Here is a 27,500-nt window from a genome sequence, read left to right as displayed (position 1 = left end):
ACCCAGAACAGTTTAACATCTCACGTGCCTATCATGGGGAGGGGATATATCAAAAACAGTAACTGAAAGTTATTAAAAAAAGCTTTCCGTGGTGTATAATTGGAGGTAAATATGGGAAACTTTTTTTTTTTTTTTTTTTTTAAATCTTCAATTCACCGGAGGGTTAAAATAGCCTAGCTACCAGGCCCCATTGTTTTATTCCGTGAGAGAAGCCGGCCTTCATTGATAGCATCTGCTTTCGAGAATTACCCTTGTGGCGGCAGCGCGAACAAGAGAAAAAAGAAATGCCCATTATTAACTAATGCCTTGAGGCAGTTCTTTAATAAGTACTCATTGTCTGTATGTGTTAGTGGTTAAAGAATCAGGGGCGGAAGTTTTATGTTGTTGTTATTTTTTTAATTCATTCATTCGTTTCTCACTTTGGTGTATATTTATATATTTTTTGTAGCTCCGTTTTTTATAACAACCTTGTGTTTTGTTGGATGTTTTGGCCTGTAATCTGTCCTTTTTTATTTTAAAACCGTTGTTCGGAATGTTTTCAAAGGAAGGTAGTTTATATAGCGGGTATGTTATTATTTTCAGTGTAATTGTAGAATGTTTTTATATGAAAATCCGTAAAATCGCTATCTGATTTTTATCTTGCAGCTTAATTTATCACACACTTTGACTAGCCAGCCTTCTTTTAATTTTTTTGTAGTTGTTTTGAAAAAGTTACAGGAATTTTTGCTTAAATAAATAAACTTGACATAAATAATTAACAAGACAACTTTATTAACTTAAGTAGAAATTTCTGTAACTTTATCGAATAAAAATGATCATTTTGAAAATACCGCGTCCTTTCGTAGTATAATTACAAAGCACAGCCGACTAGCAGCGCCAGAAAGTTCTGAGGACGCTACAAGTGGGCGCCTGAACTAAATTACGGTGGATGGTCGAACGGTACGGTGGATGGTCGTACGAATCCGTCACCACAAGGAATGAGTGACTGAAGTCCCCGCCTTCACAGTCGCCCTTTAAATGGGGAAGGAGGTAAAGCATTTCCTTCCTCGTTACCGTGTGCCTTCGTGGTGTAATTGGAAAGCACATACAGGTAGCAATCGGAAAGTCCAGGGTCCGAATTCCGGCGAAGGCTATGCACATTTTTCCTGTTTCTTGCTTCGGCAAGCCTAATGACGCTAGAACTTCATTTAAGCGATGAGGTGTATCATCGGTGTATTCATTATACACGTGTACATACTATAATGACAGATGTATGCGTTACAGTACGTTTTGGAGTAGCATAGCTGCCAAACTCCAGCTTTTACGAAGAAATTCCCGGTTTATCGACACATATCCCGGGTTTTTGATTTTTAAACTTTACTAGTGAAAGTGTTTTTCAGCAATAAGATTACAAATAATATACAAATAAGTTATACAAATAAAATGTGCGTAGTTTAAGTTTCATTACTGAATTAATGAGCTTTTGTTGTGCAAGACTCATTACCCCATCCCTAATCATATTCAGCATATTTTTTCTCATTAAATTTTGTTGGATCTGAATTCTCTTAATCATATTGTTGACATTTGTAAAAGTTAATGTGAAGATTTAGCCAAACGTTTAATCATTAAATATTTGTGTTTAGTTTTGTTTTACATCAATATATAAAGTCGTTAGATCCATTTCTGAACTGGAAATATGAAAAGTATCCAATGCAAATGATTTTATGTTTGTTATATTTAAAAGTACTTTGATAAATTAAAGCTTTCCTTCCCTTCTCAGAATTTTTTCTGTATAAACACGTCTAAAAATACAAAATAAAATTAGTCGAAGAACATAAAATTAAATAATAATATATGTAATTAAATAGTACATTATTATAAATAATTGAATAAAATTAATCGTGTATTATAAAGCAAATGTAAATTAATTTCGAGTTTTTTAAAAAGATGCTACCTCGCAGCGCGGAAACCTTCCTGAAACTACCAGTTTTTGGTGAGTGAAAACCTCCCCCCCCCCTTTTTTTTTTTTTTTTTTTTTCCAATTTCAGGGTGTAGTTAAAGTATTATTATCTCGGTATCGCAGTTTGTATCTGGAATCAGGTATTTATTTTCCCTGTCAGTTACGAATTTGACCTTGGATTCAATTATTATTTTTTTTGTTCCACCAATTATTAATCCAACCTTGGAATATCATTTATTAAATTTTCTGAAAATTGTAACCTTATCATTTAGGAACGACACGGCAATAGAAAATTTCTTATGTTATATATATATATATACATAGACTATAATATATGTCTACATAGAATGTAGACCAGAATATTAAAAATAAAAAAATCCACCTCATAAGCAGTGAAACGTTTGTCTAGATCACGCATCTTCATTTCAATATCATGGTTAAACAGTGGTGAACTCTAATGTACTTTCTCTATGCTATGACCCTGTTCGCTTAATGCTCGTTTTATAACTATAAACAATTATGTTTCTAATTTCCAAAAATTGTTTTGCGTTCCCGTTACAGAATAAGCAGATGCATACAGAATACGACTGCTTACAAATATATATATTAATATATGCAATATCAGCGTAGTGGTTGTTGCCTTGAAAAAAAGTCCTCGAGCGACTCGAATAGGGAAAATGAATTCTCGTTATGAAAAATTGATTCCTTCTCATCCGTCGAAAGGGTGATTGTTCCGTCTGAAAGGTCATCTATCCTTTGTGATTCATTGGCCGTTATCTTATGAGTCACAGTTAGGAAGCCCCAAAGAATTGCTCCATTCACCGAACGAAATACAAGCAAGGCCTCTTTTGTCATTCTCAAACAAATCTGCATTTGGAATATTTCGGTTACGGCAAAGCATACACGTGGGCTATCTGCTTAAGTCCGCATTTGCACGTGAAATTCGGAGCTCTAAACGTTTGATGTTTTGCATCAACGATCTCAGTTTCTTCGTGGCATGTAAGTCATTTTTGTATAAAAGTAAAATATTTTTATTATTTGTTTTAAAATACTTTTCCCGGCTGTTTCGGGAAAGGGGAACCTTCATATAATGTGAATTCTTAAAGTTTTAATCGGATTTTAAATTTAATGAATGCTGTATGTGTTATATAGTCTTGTTTAGTCAGTTGTATAGAGTTCATGTGCTATTGGAATATATCATTTAAACATTTTTTAAACTTTAATTTTAATACTGCATGTGCATCTTCGCAGACGTGGTTTTTGATATAGCAGTTAAGTTTGCGGATTTTTTGATATATGCAGTTCGGAAATACAACTGCATTATCGGGTCTAGGAAACACATACGCGTACGGACACACAAACACATATGGACAAAAGTATGTGTTTTTAATCCGGTAGAGCCATTCTCTTCTCGTAACTTTGCTTTTGTGATATTAGTCCAGAAACCTCCAGGTCTACAGTGTAGTTATTTTTATGGTATTTTTCTGTTAACGAGGGGCTGGAGAGCGTTGAACATGAAAGTTTGCTCGAAATCTAACTAGATGGCTGACGCACCCCGGGGCCCACGGTCAAGAAAGCAGATTTCGGGACACTGCAGGCATTGGGCTGTTACGCCACTGAGTTTGTTTTTTATATTCTTATTACCATAGCCAACACATATATTCAGGATTATGTTGGCATGTTTTTGTCATAAAAGCATTCTTAAAAAGTTAAAAGTTCGAATTTGATTTAAAGAATTAATGGAAGCGTAATTTTATACAACTGAGAATTATAATTAAATTTCTGTACAAAATCTGCGTTTCCCTATGTATGGATTGGATACTTTTACGTCTTATAGATTATTAGATTAGTATTCTGTGTTTAGCGTAGTATTTACCGAATAGGTCAATTTTAGAAAACGTTTGAATTTTGGTAATCAGTTTGTAGTGATTCAGTTTTAATTCTCTTAAGTAAAAGTTTTGCTCCTCATGTTTATTTATTTGATTGAAATTAGTAGTTAACTTGATAAAGCAGCACTGGTATGCTCTTTCATCATCATATTTCTTTCTTTCTCCCTCTTTTTCTTCTCCTTTCGCTCTCTTTTTTTCTCTTGTGCTTTATCTCCCATGAGCTTTACTCTCTGTAGATTAGAAATAATTTTATGACACACTTTCGAGTAAATATTTATTTTATAGTTAGTTTTATGACTTTTGGGTCGTCTTCATGTTTTAGTAGACGTAGAATTTTTAGTCCTGCCCCTCTGTTTATTATCATTTATCACTGTTTATATAATTTAATTAAAAGCTTTCTGTTTTGATTAGTCAGCTTAACATAGTGTTCATTAGAAGATTTAAATTTTCGATTTTTTTTCGCTATGGCATTAGATATAATCGGTCATATTTTTACTGCAGCGACACTTCGCGAAAAAATATTATTATTTTATTTCATTTTATGTATTTATTTATTTTGTTTCATATATAATTCACTGCAGGATTAAACTAAAAACGAAATAAAAGTAAGTGTCTGATATTTGTTCTGAAATCTCCAAACACAGTTTTTTTTTTTTTTTTTTTTTTTTTTTTTTTTCTACCATTAGAAAGAATAATACAATGCGCAGATTTCTTTTCTCTGCGTGAACAAAGTTCATGTGTTTGGGCGCCTGGGTAAGAGACCCTATCCCAGTCTAGAAATTGGATCTGCTTCCGAATGTTGGCGATCATGGTGTTTGGGTTGAAGAGTAGCAATAATAAGCATAATGTTGAGGTATGGCAGATTCCCACCCCCTCGTTGAGAGATAATACTTCCAGAGAGTTCGCTGTCTTCTGGAAGAAAGATAAACTTACTGAATTTAATGAAATGATATCTTTACTTTTAATACCTTATTGCAGTATAAGGAAGGATGTCATTCCTTCCTACTTTTCTTGTTACTCTAGCACATTTAATGCAAAATTATTCTGCTTTATTCTCTTTATAATAACGGTGCACGCAGAGTCGATAGAACTCAAACGAATGAAATAAAATAAATCTTTTCAATCCATTGTATGCAATTTTTTTTAAACTTCTATCGTTTAATGATCCACAGTATTCGTACTCTGTTTGTTAAAAATGCTTGCAGCATTTTGCTTATTAGTAATTTCCATTAAAAATTATTATTCATAATTTTGCTTAGAAGCAATAGGTTAAAACTGTGTAATAAACTTGTGACAAGATACTTTGCTGTATTTATTTCGCTCATGTCTGTAAGAACGCTATTGGTTTTTTCCTCCGATTTATTCTGAACGAGCTACGTGAAATTCCGAAGTCAAGTGAGAATGCATTTTTATCTTCTTTTCTGTTTGTCGTGAAGAAGTTTAAGGTGCCTTTAACTTTGATTTAAGCTAACCCATACTGATTCATTCCACTGAAGCAAATAAGCAACCCGTAAATATATGACCTGAAATGCCAATCTTCAAATTCCAAGATGGAGAAAAGCATATTACAGCCTCGTAAACAATTAATGCTCGTAGTGCCACTGATCAGTTGCAGTCGAAAAGATGTTCTTTGAAGGATATCAAAAATTTTCTGTCCTTTAGAGACCAGTTTAGTGTTCAGGTCCATGACGCTGGCTTCAAATCCTTTTTGAAAAGTACTGTTGAGACTGGACATGAAATTGGGCGGTAAATGCAAGATCCGAGAAGCTGTTAGAAGACGCAGTCGAAGTAGAAGAGGCAACTATTTACTTGCTGGAGCAACAAAACGTAAACAATTCTTTGGAAGGCTCCGTTCAAGGCAGCTGGAGAGAATGTTTGAAAATAATCTTTGAAAGAACGTGCGAAAAATTATTGCCTAAATTTGCTTCCCTATAGAATACTGGAATATTTTGCGTCAGCCTGTAAATATCTAATCAAAAGAACATATGCCAGACTTACTAGAACATAGCTAGACTGGTGCTAAGAGAAGCCGCAGTCTTGGGGGTCCTTTGGAAGGCTTCGTTCAAGGCTCAGGAAAGGTAGCGTTGAGGCAGCTGGAGAGAATGTTTGAAAATAATTTTTGAAAGAACGTGCGAAAAATCATTGCCTAAATTTCCTTCCCTATAGAATATTGGAATATTTTGCGTCAGCCTGTAAATATCTAATCAAAAGAACATATGCTAGACTAGATTACTAGAATGATTGCGTAAATTACGTGCTGTGCGATTTTTTTTCCAATTAAAATTTTAGTTGAAATCTGAAGTGTTATTCTGTTTCCTGATGTGTTTAAGTTAACAAGTATTTAAACTGCGTTTTGCTTGCATTTAATCTTTGTCTAATTAGAATATTTCGAAGTGTGAGTAGCGATCCATCTGCGAGACAGGGGCCAAATTTTGGTGCATCGCGAAGGACTTTAAGGCACTCTTCTTAATGTTGTGTAATTATATGTATATATATATATATATACTGTACCCCCGACTGGTTAATAAACTCAGCCGCTTATTACTTTCAAATTTTCAGGAGCCATAGCAAATAAAAACCGCCATTTATTAAACTCATCTCCGCCGCTTATTAAACTCAGATTAACAAAACACTTATTCATCACGAAATATTCTACTTGTTCCTATCACATCTTTTTGTAGTTCTGAATATTAAGCACTGTCATGTCCCTTTGGCTAAACCCACAAAATATGTGTATTTTAATAATCATGGATAAAAAGGCTGGAGATTTAATGTGTAAATAAGGTCAGTAAAGATAGCTCTGCATATAAAATATTACAAACATGCATATCGTGAAAAAGGATAATTAATTAACAGGCCTTTAAGTAAGAAAATGAAAAATTAATGCTGCCCTGTCCAGGAATCGAACCGCTATTCTCCTGCATTGCTAGCCGAACATAATTTCCAATTGCACCACGAAGGGACAATCTAAACGAAGAAGAAAAATTTATTATAAAATTACTGAAAGTTTATAAATATGTATGAGCCGAACGTGCGAATTTTATTAAGGGGAACACAAATCAAATGCAAAAGGTGAAAATATTCATACAATTGTAATAGTTATATTAAAAAGGAGAAAAACAAATAATTAAAATTTTACCAATGACTACGAGAAGAATTTTTGTTCTCAAGGAAAACTCTGTGTTGCGATCGACCGACTTGCTTGTACTGATATTGCAGCGAGAGTATGTAATGTTGTTTTTACAGTGCATGTAAGTACTTCATTAATTTTTAGTCTTCCAATATCAATCATGCCTTAGAGCTAGTTTATGCGTATGCTAAAGCATTGATTTTCTTTCCTTTGGGAGTGTAAAATTTCTGTTAACCGACTACAGTCAGAAATATTCCATTCTTCTCTTTGGAAAACTATCATCATCGCCTAGGATATCAGTACTGATGGTTATGTGATTATACAATACATTCTTAGAAAGGAGAAACCGTTTTTTGCTCCCTGTGAATTTTGTTTTTATTTCCATTGTAGTATATTTCCTGTCTTGGAAATTCCTCGAAATTGGCTTTCGTCACGTGCTGTGGAAGAAACGCGTTTCGTTTGAAAATGGTTTTTGAATAGCCATTGAAGTAGTAGTCGTCTGCCTGACTCCGAAATTCATCTAGCTTCATAACTGAAAAACCCATTGGCGAGAATGGGAAAGAGATTATTTGAACTGGAAACTTCTACGTGAATGGTCTGAAATAAGAAGAAATTTAGTAGTGATCACAGAATGTGAGAATATAATTTTTTTTTTTTTTCCCATCCCCGCCACAGAACATCGTACATTGAGAAACGTAATTTAGAAAACGATTGAAATAAAGCGAAAGCGGAAATTAAAATTGTTTTCCTGTTGTTCTCTGATGGAGTTTGAGCTCGTTTTATGTTGCATTTCTTGAAAGCTTGATTCTGAAAGCGATAAGTGTGTACCATTCCAGACTTTCATAGCAACGTTGTAGAATCTCACTTTTATTAAAATACTGCTGTTTGAGCTGAGCATCAGTAAACATAAACGAATTGTCACTTCGAGTTCTGACGTCAGCCATTTTTAATAAGATACTTCTGTTGCAGTACAAGCATTGAAGTCAAAATAAAAGCTATATTTAATGATGGAACTACAATTGATCACACATTTTTATATAAATTTGCTAGAAGTGTCTGTCATTATGGAGGAAGAATTTGTAATAAATAGTGATTATCGAATATGCAGTGGAATCCGTTCTAACTGTAAATATTCTTTTTTGACGCTATCTACTGATTTATTTCCTTAATGATTCTTATGAAATAATTGTTATATATTGCTACTGTGTTTGGAAGTTCTAGTTTGTGAATTTAATATTGCTAACCGTAAATGTCGTAGAATAAAACTAATGAACAATTTTCGGCTTGTTGTTTGAAGAATTGAAATCCTAAATTATTGTAGATGTTTAAATGCTAAGAGGGAAAACTATATAATGCTTTAGTTGACTTCAGTTGTCTTTCTACTATTGTTATGACTGGCAACACAAAACCATTTGCTGTGACAGTTGGAATTTCTTTTACCAGTACATATTTAATGTGAAAATGTACATACTTTAACGTAGTTCATCATTCTGATTAAACATCAATGTACAAAATGTATCAGTCTATTTTTATTTATTTGCTTTTAAATAAGTGAGGCAAAGAAGTATTAATTTTGCTGGTAATTATTTGCGATGAAACGAGAAATTGCTGACGAATGCTTTTCAAATGTTACTGTTCTCAAAAATCTCTTAGTGAAAACAGATCTTTTAAATTGCGAATATTTTTTTATTAAATTTTAGAAATTAATCCTGAAATAAATAATTTTATTTTAAAATATTAATTTAGCAAAATGATTATGTAAATACAAGGCAGTTTCATTTAAAACGACTTCCACGAAAGCACACAGTTCTCCTCGTTGACTTTGCCATACTTAAAGAAGCCTTTTAGTTATATTTTTTCATACATTGTTTACTAGTACTGTTTCTCCTTCTTTGAAGAAAAATGGGAAAAAAATAATGAAATCATGTAGGTCTGTTTGGGATTTTTAATACTTAGCAATAATATTTTTTTTCTTTCTGCGTTCCTTCCTCTTTTTTTTATTTTTTTTTTTTATTTTTTATTTTTTTCCCCTCCATAAATTTAAATTAACTTTTACACCTTTCAGATTGAAGTGTTAGGAAAATTGTAGTATTTATTGTTTAAATCCGAACATATAATAAATATTTGTTACTTTAACTCTTCCAGAAGAAGAAATACTAATTTGGATTATCGTCCTAGCAAGCGAATGTTTTTTTTAACATTTATGTTTCAGCTATTTTCTGAAATATTTGCCGTTTTCTAATTACATGCCCCTCCCCTTTCTGAGAAAAGGGTCTTTCCACTTTAAGCAGCTGTTTTGAGTTTGTGTAGTGATTTGTAGAGCTGTATTGTTCTCATCTCATTCATTCAAATTTGTTGCGTTAATATATTCAAGGTTTTGTTAATTTTCGTTTTCAGAAATTGTATTCTAGCATTATGTCTTTAAGAATCTGATTTTGTTAGTATTAGCCGCTAATCTGAAGCCGCGAGGACGTCCATTGTTTCTATTTTGCTTTTAATTCTTTACATTCAAAGGAATATTTACGTTTAGTGAAAGAAATTACGTGTATTTAAAGGGGAAAAAAAAGTGTATTTTTAAAGATTTTCTATCGTAGGAAGACCATGTTACAAAAGGCGAACTCTTTTCTTTTATCCACGTACATGTCTGAAAAATCTGAGACAGCTTCAGCGTTTCAGAACAGTATTCTTTAGACTCGTATTATCTGTCGATTTATCCAGAAAAGAAGAGAGAGATTCATCCAGCTGGTAGGTCAAGGCTAGCGTATTCAAATTGGTTTCTAAAGCCAAGCCAAGAAATTCACCATTGATGATTTCTTTTGTAAATTGTGTATGTGTCTTCTGGTACTCGACCTTAAATTATCTCGAGTAGATACATGGGTGTTTTTGACCTTTTGCCAAACTAAAGATAAAAAGCTATTTGAAGTCCTGGAATTCTAAGACTTATTACGGAGTGGAACTAATGCCGTGTATTACCTCCTGCAGAGAGAAAAATGGTCATACTGCATATGCTTTTAACAGAAGAGGAATCTTAGTACATAAGCTCTTTAATGCGATTAGATACGTTCTTCTTTTTTTATGTTTCTGATATTAGAATGCTGCGCGACGGAATCAGTAGCATTATTTTCATTATTTTTAATGCAGTCTCTGCCACTGGTAAATGCAATGAAAATGTAAGATTTCTTATATCTATATTAATAGTTGTCAATCGTGGTATTTTTATCGATTGCTTGCACATGAGTAAATTTTTATTATAATAAACTCGAATATTTGTTATGTTAGCTCGTTACCTGTTTGATGTCTCTATTTTCTTAGGTATGCCTCCTAAAATATTCAACTTTTATATTTGACTTGTGCAAATATAATAATTGGAGAAAATGTAGTTTTGTTGTAGAGAAATATAGTTTTTAACTTCAACTAGTCGGTTTGAATACAAAGGCATTGACCACCTAACCTTTGACTTCGACTTGGTTGATGTGTTATATGCAAAACGTATGAAAATAATTTTCACTTTCTTGCGTAGCTGACGCAGCGCCTGTGTAGCTAGCCTAATGTGAAAGTTCGAATAAATGAGATCCATAAATAATGGGAGGAACGGATGAATTGTGACGAAAAGGGACACTTTGCTCTGGAAAAATAAAAGGCCTGAAACCTGCTGATTTTCTATGTATTACATTCAACGTACATCCTTTTGTGGCAATGATCGGCGAATCTGTAGTACATGATCCATTCCAGTAGAATTTCTAACGTGCTGAATCATAAAATTCACCTGAGTGGTAGAATTTCTACGGTGAAAATTATAGGTCTTTTAGTAATTACGTGATTGTAGCTGCTATAAAGAGTGTTTTTTGGAGGGTCGAAAAGTGATTTCTCGGAATTCGCAGAGAGAGGAGTTTTGGTTACAGTAGTGTTGCAGTTCATATAGAATTAAAACGTAATTTTTTCCCTCCTAATTTTTCGAGTAACTTGACGGCTTTCAAAACAGTGTCATCTTTAGTTTTCTGTTTTAATCAGTAATCTGAGGAATTCCTTAATACCGCGTTTTATACCACGGTCCATAAGCACAACCAGTAATTCAGCAACGTGGTCTTCAATATTCTTTGTCGTTCAGGTCAGATCTCTTCTAGGTAAAGTTGACGCCTTTCTGTTTTTTTTTTTTTTTTTTTTTTTTTTTTTTTTTTTGGTGTGTGTGTGTCCTTCTTACCTCTAGGTTTGGGAAAGCGTGCAAAAAGTTTGGAAGTCGTTGGATGGCTACCCGAACATCGTATATGTTCTCCTCTTTATGAAGCAGGTTTGCATATGACAAGTAATTTTGTGCTCATTTCAAGCACCTAGGTTTGTTAAAGCAGCTTAGCTGGCTATGAGCAAATCGCTGACAACGAAAGCATTGAACTGGGTATTTCATTGATTTGAAAGAAATGAACCACATGGGAAGCACTTTAAGCTTAAAAATAACCTTTCTTTCTTTAGTTCTGGAAAATTCAAGAAAAAGACAGGGAGTTTTTCGATGCTATTATCCTATTTCGTTTTAAATTATTTAAATTTACTATTGGGTAAATTAAGTTCTCAGAGCGTCGTCCATCTCTTTCTCAGGGTAGTCTGTATATAGTTCGCATTGAACTGCTTTGATCGGCATATCAGTATTGTGTTTTCATCGAGTAGCAAAATAGTCTGCTCTATTTTGTTGGATCTGTGTTACATAAATGGGCAAAAAAAAAAGTAAATAGATAAGAGAGAGAGAGAGAAAAGTAACAATAGCAGCACCATCTAATGGAACAAAAGAGAAAACAGAAAATTTAAATTTGAACACTTTGAGAAGAGCTTAATCGGGATTTGGTTGTAAATGAAACAGTGGAATTCTAAACAGGATTGGAATTAAAATTTGTCAGCTAAAAGAGATATATTTTATTGATGGGAAATTGTTTAGTAATAGCGCAAGATTTGTTTCAGTTAATATTATCGAAATTTCGGCATCCACTCTATGCAACAGTTTTCATGTATAGCATTTTCATAGGCATGTCTTTAAAAATAATTTAATAGTATCCACTCTAAAGTAGTGGCATTACTTAACTTTCAACACTGAATCCTGTTGCTGATATGTTTTCGTAATTCATTCCACTCTCGTAAATGGTCTACTTTAGGAACAGTAAAATTATTAAGTACCGCGGCTAAAATGCGGCAAGTTTGCTGTGTTGGCAGTTTTAGTATGCTTGCTTCACACGCGCGATTGGAAAGTGGGTAAATAGAATTCCATAAGGTACAAAGGATTTTTCTGACTTCTTTACCACAAAAGAGTTTCACTTGTTTCATATTATTCAACACGTTTCATATTTTACAAAATGTTAGTCGTGTAGAACGTTTCCAAAGAACTGCTAGAATTCGTTGCATTTGAAAACGATAACGTAGTTAATATTTTATTTTTCAGATCTAAACATAACAGGGAAGGATGATGAAATGATATTTGTATTTTTGATGTAATGAACTTAGATATTTATAATCATCAGAAATATCCCCCCCCCCACACACAGTGAAGAAGAAAGGGCTGTATGCAATTTTTTATCGTTTCATCCACTCAACTGGCAATTATCTCCATTTTATTTTAATACATTAATAGAACTAACTCTAATATGATATGAGTGAGCTAATTTCATAATACAGATTCTTGAATGCACGTTTATTCATAGTAATTATCTTTTTTAAAATTATTATATCATAATTTTACATATTTTTTCGAATTTGGATGATAGTTTCAATGTGTTCAAATTTAGTAGCTCAAATTGCCTAGAAATTTAAGGAAATTTCTGTGTGATCTATTTCTCATTTGTTAAGAGTTTTTAATTTTATAATTTAAGTCCCCTGTAACATTATTTCCGATGTGTGTGATGTGAATAAGAGTTTCCTGTAGAAAAGCTCTCAATAAATTCTAGTGCAAACACTCAGGAGGTTTGCTGATACACATTACCAAGCCATCCAGCCATTGTTAGATACATTTTACTTCTGTGCCTTTTACCGAATATTTATCACTTTTGTAAAATGAACGTCAAGGTATCTATCTATTAATCTTGTGGCTGAACCTACTATATTTCCCGCTTTATTGTTGTCAATGCATATTATTCTTTTTCCCGTTATGTTATTTTTTTTTTCGGACAAAGATTATCCAAATATCATCTGATCAGTTCGAAGAACGTGTGTTGCATTTTCAGCAAAATAATAGTGTTTACATTTTATTCTTGATATTTAGTCAAAGATTTTGTATTAGCCCAAACCAAGCACAAATTGCTTTTCAAATCTTCGCGCAGAGAAAAAAATTTCAAAATTTTTTCTATGCGTGATAAGGGTAATTTAAATCTCCATGAACCTAGTTGCGATGTTATAATCAACTTTGATATTCTGTTTTTTATGCATTTTATGTATTATGTCATTTCTGTTTTATTCATTTGCATAAAATTATGATAATTTCTTATTTTAAATAGTTCTGTGTAAAGGCCCGGATTACATACTAATACAATCACTGAAGTACATATATAGCTCTTTAAATGGAGATGCTTAAAATGTAAATTCTCCATCTTACATATTTTTCATGTTTATTAAAGTTGGAAAAGAAAAAGAACATTGTGAGAACTAAGGAATAAACTTTTGGGATTGGTTCTTTCATTTTACGTGTATATACACTCATTTTCGTACATATAGGGGGATGTTCAAAAAGCTGCCTTCATAGTTTTAAAAGGTTTCAGAAAAATAGTTCTTTAAATATTTATCATAGACGTGTACGTATTGCAAATTTGCGCACCAGAGGGCGAGCTAAATCTCGCTGGTTCAACCCAGAATCGAATGCCCTTTCGAATGTTTCCATGTTTTTTAGCCCAGAAGGGCTATTAATTTCGTTTTAGCATTTTACGTTGATTCACTACAAACGGCGAATCACTTTTTAAATTGTTGCCACCAAATTTTAGAGCCCTGTATTATATTTAAAGAAATTAAATAATGAAGAATCTGCATAAATGTATATTGCATTAAACCATTGCGATAAAACAACGGTACCTAGAGCCATCAAATTTTGAATAATGTACGTGTCCATCTGAATATGGGCATCTGGATGCCCAAATTTGGAATTTGTTTTATTATCTATTTCGTATTTTGTAAAGCATTTATGAGTTTTTGATTAAGAAATTCAACGATTTCAAAGCAAGCATTGGTAACACTGTACCGGGGGGGGGCATTTTTATTTACAGCGCGCGAGACTGTGTATCGGAAATTCGAAAGATATGCCCTTTTAAATATTTGTGATATTGCTGTTGAATTGAATTTTATGGTTTAAGTGCGAAAAACATGTAAAGTACAGGTAACACACAAAATGTAAAAAAAAAAAAAAAAAAAAAAAAACTCCCCTTTGGGCATAATATAAAATATGAAAAGTTTTCACCCCCCCCCCAATTGATTTTTCTCAAGTAAAGCTTAAATACGGACCATTTTTTTTAGCAAGTTTTCCGAAAAAACATCCCCCTCGCGTACTTTGCCTTATTCAATTCATTGAACAAAAGGTATCATCAAGTTTCTCGTAATAAAGTAGGGCCCACCAGCGGCCGAGCGGTAAAGTCGCTGAACACTGGTAGTTCGGTCCGAGGTTCGAATCCCGCGAACGGGCTGGCTGCATGGGCGTTTTCGTGGTTTTCCCCATGTGTAACGTGTATACGAGCCAGTTTCCCTTAGAAAGTCCTCCACGAAGGCATATCTCCCCTTAGACAGATAGCCCTCGAGGCTTTGCCATAATCACATACACATACACGTAATAAAGTAGGAAACTCTATGAAAACAGTTTCTGTGTTCGAGAAGATCGTTTTCCTGAATTCAATATTAACTAATGTGGTTCCTGTAGAACCAAATCTTCATCTTGTGTGGTGCATATATAACTTTCGATTCATTTACGTGCAAAACTTCCAGATAAATTCATGATTAGTTTTATCATAAGCGCTGCTGTAAAGTTTATAAAAAGATCTTTTTTATTTAGTAGCCCATATTCACAATGATTCGCAGATGCCCATATTCGGGTGGAGGATTATGTTATTCAAAATTTGATGGCTCTAGGTACCGTTGATTTATCACAATGCGAGAAACATACATACATTTATGCACATTTTTCGTTATTTAATTTCTTTAAATATAACGCAGGGCGATAATATTTGGTGGCAACAATTTGAAAAGTGAACCGACATTTCGACCGACCAAAACGAAATTAATAGTCCTTCTGGGTAAATCGTTCCTCGAGACAAACAAACAACAACAACAGCCCCCCCTCTCCGCAAATAAATAAATAAATAAAATAAAATAAAATAAAATAAATAAAAATAAAAAAATAATAATAAAAATAAAAATAAAATAATAAAAAAAGCCCACCGGCTTTGCGTCAATCACAATACGGTTTTCAACATATAAAAAAGTCTTTTTTTTTTTTGCCATTTGTTCATTGTCATCTATTAATTACATAAAATTATTGCGCATATAAATTAATTTATAGCATATTTATTGGAGTCCTTTTTTGTGGAATGTTAATTTTAATTAGCGATGTACGAGTAACATTCCACAAATCATGAAAAAATTAGAAAATTCGAATCTTTATGCGTTTTTGATCATTTGAATCTTTCGAATTTTAATGTAGAGTAACTGTTAAACACTTAAATTCGAAAACTTAAGTGTTTTTCCCAAAAATAACGTCAGTTTGGATCACCTGTATCATCATCTTGTGTCAATTGAGCGTGTTGTATTTTTTAGTCAGTAGAAGGAATTAGAGTTCCGCATTTAATGCTTATTTATGTGTTTTTCAGTTCCTTTGTTTTCTATAGTTGCCTTTATTTAAAGAAAATGAACCTAAAAACTTATGAGCCGTTAACTGCGTACTGCACTTACTCAGTTTTATTTGCATCCTCTTAATAAATATAGATTTTTTTTTAAAGTTGTGATTTAAATTTGTTTTTCATTAAACACTAATTTCAAATTTTGCTTTAATTGAGAAATTTAAGTTCTTCTTTTTATACTTCTCTGAAGGATTCGAGAAACGTGTGGATTCAGATTTGAGAAAATTTAGAATTCGTTCCATCTCTGTTTACTTTTGAACCATCAAGAAAAAGGATTTTGCAAAACTTCCTTATGACACCTGCTATCAGTATCCTACTGTTATATTTAGTTACGGGAGGGGGGAAAAAATCGATTGAAACGGATATGTAAAATCTCCACGAACACTTACAGTTTACAAACTTGACCTTGACACCGAATGACAAACATTCTCCTAGCAGCACGATAGAAAATTATTAGTTGGCATTAGCAATCTTAATGACTTGAAAAAAGTAATAGGAATCACGATTACAGAAACAAAAGATTACACTTGTCAAGAGACTGCCAAACAAGTTTTCGTATAATAATAGGCCTGTGGATAACTGAGTATCAGTTCGAACGCTCGAATGCTCATGTCTGTGTCACGGAGCACTGGCTTTTGCTTGGCTTGCTATAATTACCACCTAGAGGCGTTGAAAGAAATACGCAAACTAGGTCACGTGGATTGTTTCCAGCTGTTTTCTGTTACGCATCTCTCCCTTTCGTTAAGAGCCGTGGTTCTGACGGTATTCTGCAATTTGAAGAATGTGACCGAACCTGAAGTCAAGGGACTTTTTTTCTAAAGCTCGTCGAAGATTGTTTTTGCGGTCTTTTTAAATGAGCTATATTAATTTTGACTGTAGTGAGCTGTTGGGAGTACCGTTTCGTTCCCTTGAGACCACCGCTCAAATAGGGTTCGAATGCTAGTTCACAGGAAATGAAATACATTCTGAAACGGGCAGTGTTTCGATTAGTGTTGGGTTAGTAATTATCAAAAGCTTACTACTTCATGTCTGTGCATTAAAAGTATGGATGTAACTTTGAAAAATGAAAATTGAAAAAAAGCTAAATTAATAATTTTTTTATGTCTAATGGCGGGCACTAGCCGTTAATAGGCGTTGGCCACTACTAAGACCGGAGGCGCATAATAGGTGAGCCACCGTTACCTCCTATGAAGGGACAGGCAATTTACATCCATGCCTTCCTCAGGATTCGAACCCGGACCCTCCGGTACGCATAATGGCAAACCGCACATTGAGTTGATCAATGTTAAATGAATTTCTCTTACTGCGCATGCTCAGATTAGAATTTGGCGCAACTATGGTGGAATTTTAAAAGAAGATAAATACGGTATATGGTTGATATTGTGTTATCTGGGCGTAAACCGTTCGGGGTTTTGAAACTTGTTAGAAATGAAACAGAAGCACATGTAATAAGCGCACAACAAATTTCTACAGTATTGCAATTGTTAAAAAAAAAAAAAAAAAAAATATGACTAACATTCTTGTGTAGGGTTGCTTATACTTAGTGCCCAATATTTGTTCCCAATTACTATTGAGCTATTGAGGTACACTACGGAGCATGCGCAGTAAGCAAAATTCGATAACATTGATCAACTCAATGTGCGGTTTGCCATTACGCCTCCGGTACGGCAATCAGAGTTACTAACCACATTCCGTCTGAGTGGCTAAGCTAAAATTGTTATTATTATTACTTTAGAATTCTTTCGCTGCGGCCGCATATAATACTGAGCGCACTTGACAGTGAACGTTCATCTACAGTTGGCACAAGGTTTCTCCACTGCAGTCTTGTATTAAAGAATATAGTAAGCAATATTGTGCACATCTAATCTTCCTGTGGGTGCTGTAGGCAGACTCATATAGGTTCCTAGAATACCTTTTGAACGATATTAATTGAACCCTTAAAGGCTCACAGTGAACGGAATTTCTGAGATAAATGCCAGCAAGAAATTTATATTGTATTTAAGTCGATTAAAAATTTTGAGTTAACTTTTTGTCCTTCCTTTCTTTTTTTTTTTTTTTTTTTATGACAGTAATTTGTAATGACAGATGATTTCGTTTTTAGTGAATTTAGAATGAAATTCGAGCTTTAAACACAATGTTTGTTCCCAAATGACAGGGATGAAGAAGAAATTTTATTATTTTTATCTCATCTTATTTTTTATGTTATGTATAACTTACAATCTAAGGCTGAAGAAATTTTTCAAATTATTGTAATTCATTAATGTATCTGCTTGATCCAATGCTTCCTAACGTTTGAGCTTCATCATTGACCGTGTAGGTAAAACCGCTAAACACTGGTAGCTCGACCTGGTTCGAGCGCACGCTACATGGTTGGTTTTCGTGTTTTTCCCTCATGAAAATTTCTCTCAGAAAGCCCTCTAAGAAGGCATCCCTCTCCTCAGGCAAATAACCCTCATATGCCGTGATGTATTCAGATAACGTTATGTAATGTTTTCAGTGATGGTATACTTACTAAACATTCAATGATTTCCCGATGCAGTAATTTGGATTATACTGATGCGTACTGCCTGGCCTTTAATTTCATACCTGTACCTCATGTGTTTCACAGAGTTAATATTGATTTAAAAGATGCGCTCACCGGTTTCTGCTTTTATATTTCATTTTAGAAAGTTGAAAATATAAGCTGAATGTTCTCTGAAAAATGTATTTAAATTCAAAAATTCGGTGGACGACGCGCTTCATGAGCGTTGTTGGGAAACACTGACCTCTTACCTATTATAGAGAACTTTTTTTTTAGAATTTTTCGAAGCCAGGAAACTGAAGAAATGAGCAAATCCCTCTGGGATTCGAACTCCGGACCTCCCGAAGTCGCGTCGAGCGTCTTCCACGTCTACACCACGAAGGCATACGGAAAGGAGGAAGAAAATACCTTATATACTACTCCTTTTAAAAGGCGATTTGGTATGAGGGGACTTAGTCGCAAAACTCTAGTGGTGACGAATTATCGTCCAACATAAGTTAGTTCGGGCGCCACTTTAGTCATTTTAGAATTTTTCGAAGCTAGGGAATTGACGAAATGTTAACTCCCTAGACGGCATTCGAACTCCGGACTTCCCGACTACGTGTTGAACGCGCTTCCAGTTACAACACAAAGGCATGCGGAGAGGAGAGAGAAAATACTTTTTAAGGTATATAAAACGTCGGCTCAGGCAAACTTGCAGCTCCCTGAAATGAGATCCCGCATTTTATCGATATCTCGGAATAACAGGTAGACGATTTTCGAACATAAAAAGAGTTCCCGAGTGTAGTTATGTCGAGATATCACCTGAAGCACAGTTAATATCATTTGATAAAAGAAATATAGCACGGCGAGACCATATTATGAGTCCGATAGCGATATGACTCGATACACCTAACTGCAACGTAGCCTTGATGAAGGTGGTAGACAGTGCGCAATTATAGATCAAGAAAAAAGAAATGTCAATGTTACAAAACTGTTTCTGATAATGTACAAGTGTAATATGAGCGTAGAAACTAAAGCAGTAACTTATAAACAAATGACAAGGCATAAAGTAATACAATACAAACAAATGACAAGACATAAAGTAAATGACAAGGCATAAAGTAATACAATAAACAATATGACAGCAGAAAATTTACATATTCAAGTGGCTGAAGACCGCAGGTGGCTTTCAGTGGTTTTCACGGCTGTTGATATCATAACTTAATACAGGTATTGTGCTATTTCGCGCATCAGGAATTTGTTCAAAAACATTTCGGCTAACATAGTCATGTATACATCCGGAATTTTAAGCTCACGGTGGATTGCCGAGTTACTAATGAACCGATAACAACCCACTGCCTGTCTGAGCTCAGTATTCTGTGGAATTTGCAATTTTTCCATAGACGTCTTACAAGTACAAACCCAAACAGGATAGGCAAAGGTGAGTATGGGACGCTACAGGGTATTTTGAGTATAAATACAGGGTACAGGTATAGCTACAGGGTATAAATGAGTATTTGTTATTAGTAGAAAGAACGCTGTATAAAACGTCAGTCATGCTTATTATCATCTTCAGTTACGTGGGGTTTCAACTGCTATGTAAATGAAGACTTTAATGAAAAGTATGAATCTGAGAGGTGTACAGTATCCTAAAGCGGACTGACTTTTGTAAGTGTTTTGGAGTCTCAGTGGAATTTTAAGCCAGTTAGAATTTTAAAACTAAAATCTTTCAAAGCACATATATTAGCCATAATGTAAGGTTTTTAAAGAGCTTTTCGAAAACTGTGTATGTCTTAGATATGCGGTTTAACATTTAAAAAATGTATTAAGACAGTTTATTACTCAGCCATGTGCTTTTATGTTAAGTTTCTCCCCACCCCTTAATGCTACTCCAAAATGTGGTGTTAAACGAATCTACACCATGTGTAGCTGATAATTAGAATGTCGTGTTTTACGCATGTTTTTCTCTTCACCTTTCTTGTTAAACACACCTTAACATCATGTGCGTTTGAAGTCATTAATTGTGGCCAGAATATTACATATGTTAAAGAGACAGCGGATGCTCCTTTCACAGAGGCCGTCGTTCACAGAGCTCCTTTCAGACATGCTTTTTTTCAACCATGCATTACGGTGGGGGGGGGAGATTTACCAAAATTTCACTCATGTGAAGAGGAAACAGTAGTCAACTACAAACATTCATACTTCTTGTGAAAGTCGGACTCAAGTCCAGTGTTATGGCAACCGGCGCCTCTAATCTTTATATCGAACACGCGACGCAGTGAAGCAAAGATCACGAAACATTTATTATATATATATATATAAACTACTTAGACTGAAATTACTGTTAGTGATTATCATCGATATAAAAATTTTCAACTTTTCGGATTTTCAAAAACAAAATGCCTGTAGTAGGAACTGTAAAGTTTAACTTTAAAAGTAACAAACTATAGCAGTACGCGATGGAGTATACAGGATCTGTCCCGAAAGTAATGCGCCATTATTTTAAAGAAATTTATTGAATCGATTCGTGCAATTACTCAATATTCTTCGAAATACATACCTACTGCTTAAACACACTTGTTCCAACGCGATTTCCATGCTTTATATGCGTCCTGGAAGTCCGTCCCAAGGATGTCCTTTAGTAACCTCGTCGTAGCCGCCTTGGTGTTCTCCAGGGTCTCAAATGCTGTCATTTGAGAGATTTCTTAATCTTCGGGAACAAAATGAAGTCGGGCGGGGACAACTTTGTGTGGTGGATATCGACTGTGCGGCAGAAGAAAATGGGCGCATTACTTTCGGGACAGACCTTGTATCTGCAACACAAATTTTGCAGTCAAGAACACTAGCGATCTTGCTAAACTTCATCAAGTGATAATCTGTCAGTGCTTTCCATCAGTTATTCTAAAACTATGTTTTTTGCTGGACCTGTTCTGGATGATGATATTGCCGGGAACAGCTTAAAGTATTGTTTTGCGTAATAGTAATTCACACAACCTAAGCAACTATCACCTTTGACGATGTAATCTGTAGGACGTCTAAATCATACTCAGGAGACTTGTTAATATCGGTGATAGCTACATAAGTTATGCTAGCGGAGTGCCATTCTTTTTGTCCTGGCATTTTTCGAGCAGTAGGTATTATTCCAACGCCATTCGCAACCATAATTATTCATACGCAAATTACATTGTGTTGCAAAAAGTTTGTGTCGCTGTTGAAAATTTTCTATACTGTTCGCTGTAACTGTAGTCCTGTAATCATATAACCGTTATATTTCGAATTTCATTCCGAGTCGTTAAACCTTGCTGTCGTTAGGTGTTTGCATATAGGGAAATTATTTAAAGGCCAACTGTTTTTTAGTGTTTACTTATATGAACATTGGGCCGAAAAAAATTATTCGAAATTAAAGATGTTAATTTATTTTGGATATTCTCCCCTTTGTCCTTAAGTTTTAGTCAAATGTGTAGTTGACTGAGATTTTGATCGAGGGAGACTCTGAGATTGGAATCTAAGATTTTTGTCCCTTCCTCTTCTGATCAGCATGTTGAGAGGATTTTTAAATAAGTCTGCCTATTCCACAGAGATTGTATAGTTCAAAGGTTCATTCTCTATCCGAGATTGGAACCCGTACGACGTGGCACCCAAATGGTGTCCGCTTAGTTCTAAGATCCATTCTTTATCTGAGATTCGAATCCCAGTTGTCTTTTGGGGTGGCACTCAAACTGTGTTGTCTCTTCTCAGCATTTTCTTAAAATAGACATAACAGTTTTTCCCATTTCAGTCAAACCGAAAATGTATCTTGACCATTATTCTTTTTTTAGCCTCCGCTAACGTACAAGAGGGTGAGTTTATGGCTCTTACTGAGAGAAATGATGCTTCACTGGAATTCTTGGACACTGAGTCCAACTTCCATTTAAACCGATTAATGTTATGGTCCAAATAAACAGTATTCGAGATATACAATTACGTAAGGGTAAGAAGGACCATTTCAGGCGGAATACACAATATACGTAATTAATAACAAAAAATATGAATAATTATCTAAGCATAACAAAAGAAGAATTTTTTTAAAAAAACAATAGACAATAATAACATCTTCACCGTTCGTTCTTCACCCCAGAATATTCGCTATTCGCATGATTCGTATTAGCCTATTGTCGTATTTTGATACTTCTTAAGGATAATTTCTAGTAGCAGTAACCCCATTTTCTTTTGTTAGTTCGTAGCGCTGTACTGGTTACATTATTTAAAAAGCTTTTAGGAAACTGATGGGGTATAGTGTAACCGGGTAAAGCCAAAAGGCCGTAGTTTGCAGGTCTATAATAATGGAACTGGAAATAAGCCATGGGTCTGCCGATTTAAGTTAGTTGCAAGGTGGTATTCTCATTAGTACAGACGAGATGACTATTGCCAGAAAAAATTTTAATATACAAGCGTTGAAGAAAAAATTGAGAATGCGCTAACTTGACTTCCTGTTATTAAAAAAAGGGAGAGAGGGCATTTCCAAATCGATCTGAATTGAGAATAAATTTACGAAATTTTCTTCTAAAAGGGTGCAATGGGAACGAAACTCTTAAGAATTAAGTGGGAACTGGGTGAACCCGGCGCTAAGCCCACTCAAACAGTTCTCGTCAAGTCACAAATTATGTAGTTATCATAATCAAGAGCATAACAATTCGGATGTAATGTAGTGTATTTATTTACTCGAGTTAATTAGTCCAACGGGGCTTTGTCCCTGGAGGACTATTGTTTTCGTTTTGCGATTTTGAGTTGAATCACTCTAAATGTCAATTTCACTTTTCAAACTGTTGCCACCAAATGTTAAGAGTCCTGTATTATATTTGAAGAAATTAAATAATGAAAAATATGCATAAATCTATGTATATTTCTCGCATTGTGATAAAAAAAGGTACACAGAGCCATCGAATTTTGAATGACGTAATCCTTCTACGAATATGGGCATGTGGAAGACGAAATTTGGAATTTGTTTTATTATCGATTTCATATTTTGTAGAACTTTAACGAATTTTTGATTAACAAACTCGAGGATTTCAAAGCGAGCAATGGCAACACTCTACAGTGGGGGGGGGGAACCTTTTTATCTCTACCGCGCGGAACTGTGTGTCGGAAATTCTAAAGATATGCTCATTTTAAAATGATTTTGCGACACTGCTATTGAACTGAATTTTATGGTTTAAGTGCAATGAACATGATATTTAATAAATAAAGGTAACACACAAAACGTTAAAAAAAAAAAAACGCCCCTTTGGACATAATTTAAATCTGAAATCTTTTAGTTTTTTTTTTTTTTTTTTTATGTGAACAATTCTTCTTCATTATATTTATTTTATTAAACATAATATTTAGAGTTAAATTTAATTTATATGTCCTACGTCATATGGTACGCAAGATGTTTGCAGATACGTATACTATATAATTGAAATCATGTTCTTTTAGTAATCAAAATGTAAAGAAGTTAATCCCGTGGAATTAACAGTAGTTATTCTTGTAAGCTGTAATAATTTAATTATCATATACAGCGAATACAAATTTCTTAGCGGGGGAGGAACAGGTGATAGAATAAGCGAGGAAAAGGCCAACGATAAATACTTCGACTGTGATTTTTACTTTTAAGGTTTGGCATTCTGGTATATTTTCATTTTAGAAAGCTTACTATCGATTAAAGTAACTATTCGTCCATTGGCTAAGGAATGTATGACGTCACATAGAATATTTCGCTAATGGAATTCGTCTATTTAGAGAGCTTAACTACTATCGTCTGCAGTGTCTTTATTTTATTGTGAAGTCTGGTTCATTATGTTTCGTTCTTTGCGGTGGAAAATTCTTATTTTGCGTAAGTTTCATTTTGAATGTTAAATCCTATTAGAAATGATAAGTGGTTTTTATCTCGGGCTTTGTATAAAAACAAGTTTGCAAACCTTTCTTTCAAGCGGCAGATAAACCAGTTCTTCAAGGAATTACCGAGTAGAAAAATGTTCGCGTATTCGCAGTCAACTTTTCTCAATGACGTAATATCTAAGTATTTCGAATACCGGACGATTTTAAAAGTTCTTTCCGAATTATACTTTTTTATTTACGTGTTCTTTCCCATGCTAAAATTATGTACCTATGAAATTATTCATTTGGGAAAGACTGGATTGTTATGTTGTTTTATTGCAAAATATTCAGCACAGAAAAGACTATAGACTCAAGTTCAAGGATTGGTAAATGTTTTTTGAAGGAAATATTTATCACTTTGTGAAAGTTTTTTAAGTAAGAGTGTTCTTTTGAGATTTTGCATATTATGATGAGTCAAAAACTAATAATAATCGTATAATAAAGGAGTTCTTAATTGCTAAAAGAAAAACTGCTTTCTTTTTAATGAATATTTGCTTTAAATAGTTTGTAAAAATATATAAAGATGTGCTAAACCATGTGCACAGTTTATTTTTTATGCGATTACGGCAAAATGCACTATGGTTATCTGCCTAAGGGAAGGATGCCTCCGTGGAGGACTTTTTAAGGACAATTTGCTCACATGTTACACATGGGGAAACCACGCCAGCACTTTCGCAGGATTCCAACCTTTGACCGAACTACCAGTATTCAGTGATTTTACCGCTTTGCCGCTGGTTGGCCGTGCATGAAATTTATAGAAGTGTCTAGGTAATCAAAATTTTCGGCTACTGTGTAAATTTCAACAAGCAAGTGTCTTTACGTATTAACTAAATGGTAAAGATGTGGTGCCCATCTTCCCCGCTCCTAATCCTAATCTTAAGGACGTACTAAAAATATTAATAAAAAGCCCTAACTTAGATAGTGTTAAAAAAATAAGGAAAGTTAAGTGTCGATTGATTAATGCAAAGCAACTCGAGTGGTATCTTCTAATAAGGAGTGATGATCTCGCGGCAGACGTTCTGCTAACTCTTAATGTTTGCATGCGGGGAAAACCTTAGAAGGCAGCCCGTTTGTTGCGAGTAATCAGCGATATTATCGCTCGGCCGCTGGTGGGCTAATACAAGTCAAGAATTTTCACCTTAGTTATTATTCAAGAAAGCCTAAATTTTTAGTAAAGTATGAAACATTTTGTATAGAAATTGTAAAAATGTTAATATTAAAAAAAGGAAAAAAATTACTTCGTATATTTAATACCACTCAGTTTGAATGGTACCGCAAATAAACTATGTCGTGAATTTCTTTTGTAAACATGGGTGAAACTCCCCTGCAGAGTCTTAGTTAACTCAGTAGTAACAGTGTTAGACCACGGGCCGTAGTTAGATTGGGTTACGTTACAGGATCATGGGTTTGTAGAGCCTAAGGCTGCTATCACACGTCGTTTTGTTTCGGAAGAACAACTGTTTGGAACAATTTTTCTGCTTTGTCACAAGAGCCAATCACCATAGATCGCTTTGAGGTTAACACAGGGGAAAACTGGTTCGTCATTACAAACAAGCTGATAGCGTTCGAACTGATTGGTTGAAAACGAACAACTTGCAATTTTTTTTGGAAAGGCAGGGAAAAGTCGCACGTCTTTCTTTCAATAGTAAACCAGGCAGAAAAATTGTCCGAAACAGTTGTTCGTGTGAAACAAACGCCGTGTGATATGAGCCTAATAAGACTGACTGCACTTTGTTGGATATTTTGTAAATTTTTAAATAACGCTTTTAAAAATAGTATAACTTTTTAGTAGACTCTTCATGTGTGTAATTTCGGTAGCAAACATTTTTTTAAGAATTAATTTGAATTGTTATTAGGATTACAATAATTTTTTAATTTACATATATTAAAATTTTTATCAAAAGAATAAATTGAATAAATACAAATTTAATTAATTCTTTGCGCCATAGCTGCAAGGAATGAAATTTAGTTTGTTTAAATTTATAAATATTAAAATTTGTATATTGCATGTGCCTTAATTTGGTACATTTTAGTTTTAACGAATTTGATATATCCATTGTATTTATTTCTAACAAACTGAAGAATTACGCTATTCTAAAGTATGGAAAGAGTGAATGACTAGCATTTATCATGCAAGTATATTAATACAGTTTTTAATAATTAAATTTTAATGCCTGCTAATACATTGTCTTCTGGTAATATTAATGTATAATCGTCAGGTTTTTGAACGATTTATTTTTGTGTATATCAACGGCTATTTCATATTTTTTTTGGATGTGTGCGTTTCAGTTTCATTAAAAATATATTTGGTTTAACGAGCGAGTTTAATATCTGCGTTACTGTTATGAATGCATACTTAGTATAAACCTTGAATCGAGAAAGCAGAAAATGCGTAGCAACTTGCCCTTAGCTACAATCCTTTCGTGTGTAAAAGTTATTGGTAAAATCCTAGTATACGGTGCAGCCTTGGCGCGATTTTGAAAATTATCGCCAACACCAAAAATGACCCAAACAACGTCTATGTACTATACACTATATATATACCCAAACAACGTCTATGTACTATACACTATATATATACCCAAACAACGTCTATGTACTATACACTATATATATACCCAAACAACGTCTATGTATATACTATACACTATATACTAAGTATGGATCTTGGATCTTCACACTTTTAAGTAATACCTGTCATGAGACATCTAACATATTTCACTTCGAATACATCATGGGGAACTTCAGAAGTTTTAATAAAAACTTTTTTGGCAATAATCTTTGGCATAAATACTGGAAAATTCATCATTCACTTACTTCATATGGTCTAAATTTCAAAAACTTTTTGTAAAAAAGTTAAATCACATTAAATGAACTGTAACATATCAAATAAAAGTAAAAATTCTGGAGTAAAAGTATGTACTATGTATGACTATATATATTCTTTGAATGATCAGTTTACTACTCATCGTATATGTCCCGTTTTTATTGCTCATAATAAAGTCGCCAAATCCCGTGTGCACCGGATACTAGGATTAAACCAAGTTATTTGTTGTATGCAAGTCGGGTATCTGTCTAAAATAGTTTTTAATTTCTATTCTAACTTCGTCCATCAGCTTGTTGCTTTTTAATTTATTTTGTAATTTGTTCCCTTATTTAGGGATTTACTTACTTTACTCATTGCTGAAGTAAACTTCTAAAACCTTCTTTTTACCTTGAAATCTTGCCTAAAATCAAACTGCGAACCCTAGGTGTGCCCAGACGGGCTCGCCGATAATCTAGGACAACTGAGAGT

The 27,500-nt window shown here is 34.0% G+C and overlaps 1 protein-coding gene across 11 annotated transcripts in view; it reads left to right on the top strand.

Annotated features, from left to right (window-relative positions):
- LOC118192992 (phosphatase and actin regulator 2-like) overlaps positions 1 to 27,500 on the top strand; it is a 290,734-nt gene that overhangs the window by 202,904 nt on the left and 60,330 nt on the right. Inside the window, exon 1 of one of the 11 annotated variants that reach the window (XM_085825355.1) lies at positions 2,887 to 2,938. The exons of 8 other annotated variants lie outside the window; for them this stretch is intronic. In XM_085825355.1, the coding sequence (XP_085681481.1) occupies positions 2,902 to 2,938 (37 nt within the window). In that variant the 5' untranslated portion in view covers positions 2,887 to 2,901. Of the gene's footprint in view, positions 1 to 2,886; positions 2,939 to 24,035; positions 24,162 to 24,455; positions 24,532 to 27,500 lie in introns of those variants that run through there. 2 more of the 11 variants (XM_085825354.1, XM_085825352.1) reach the window with 2 other exon arrangements.

Source organism: Stegodyphus dumicola, chromosome 10, assembly GCF_044657685.1.
Source record: "Stegodyphus dumicola isolate Sdum_Otavi_A_Nest chromosome 10, ASM4465768v1".
In the NCBI taxonomy this organism is placed as follows: domain Eukaryota; kingdom Metazoa; phylum Arthropoda; class Arachnida; order Araneae; family Eresidae; genus Stegodyphus; species Stegodyphus dumicola.
Note: the sequence above shows the minus strand (reverse complement) of the source record. Positions and strands in the feature narration are given on the sequence as shown.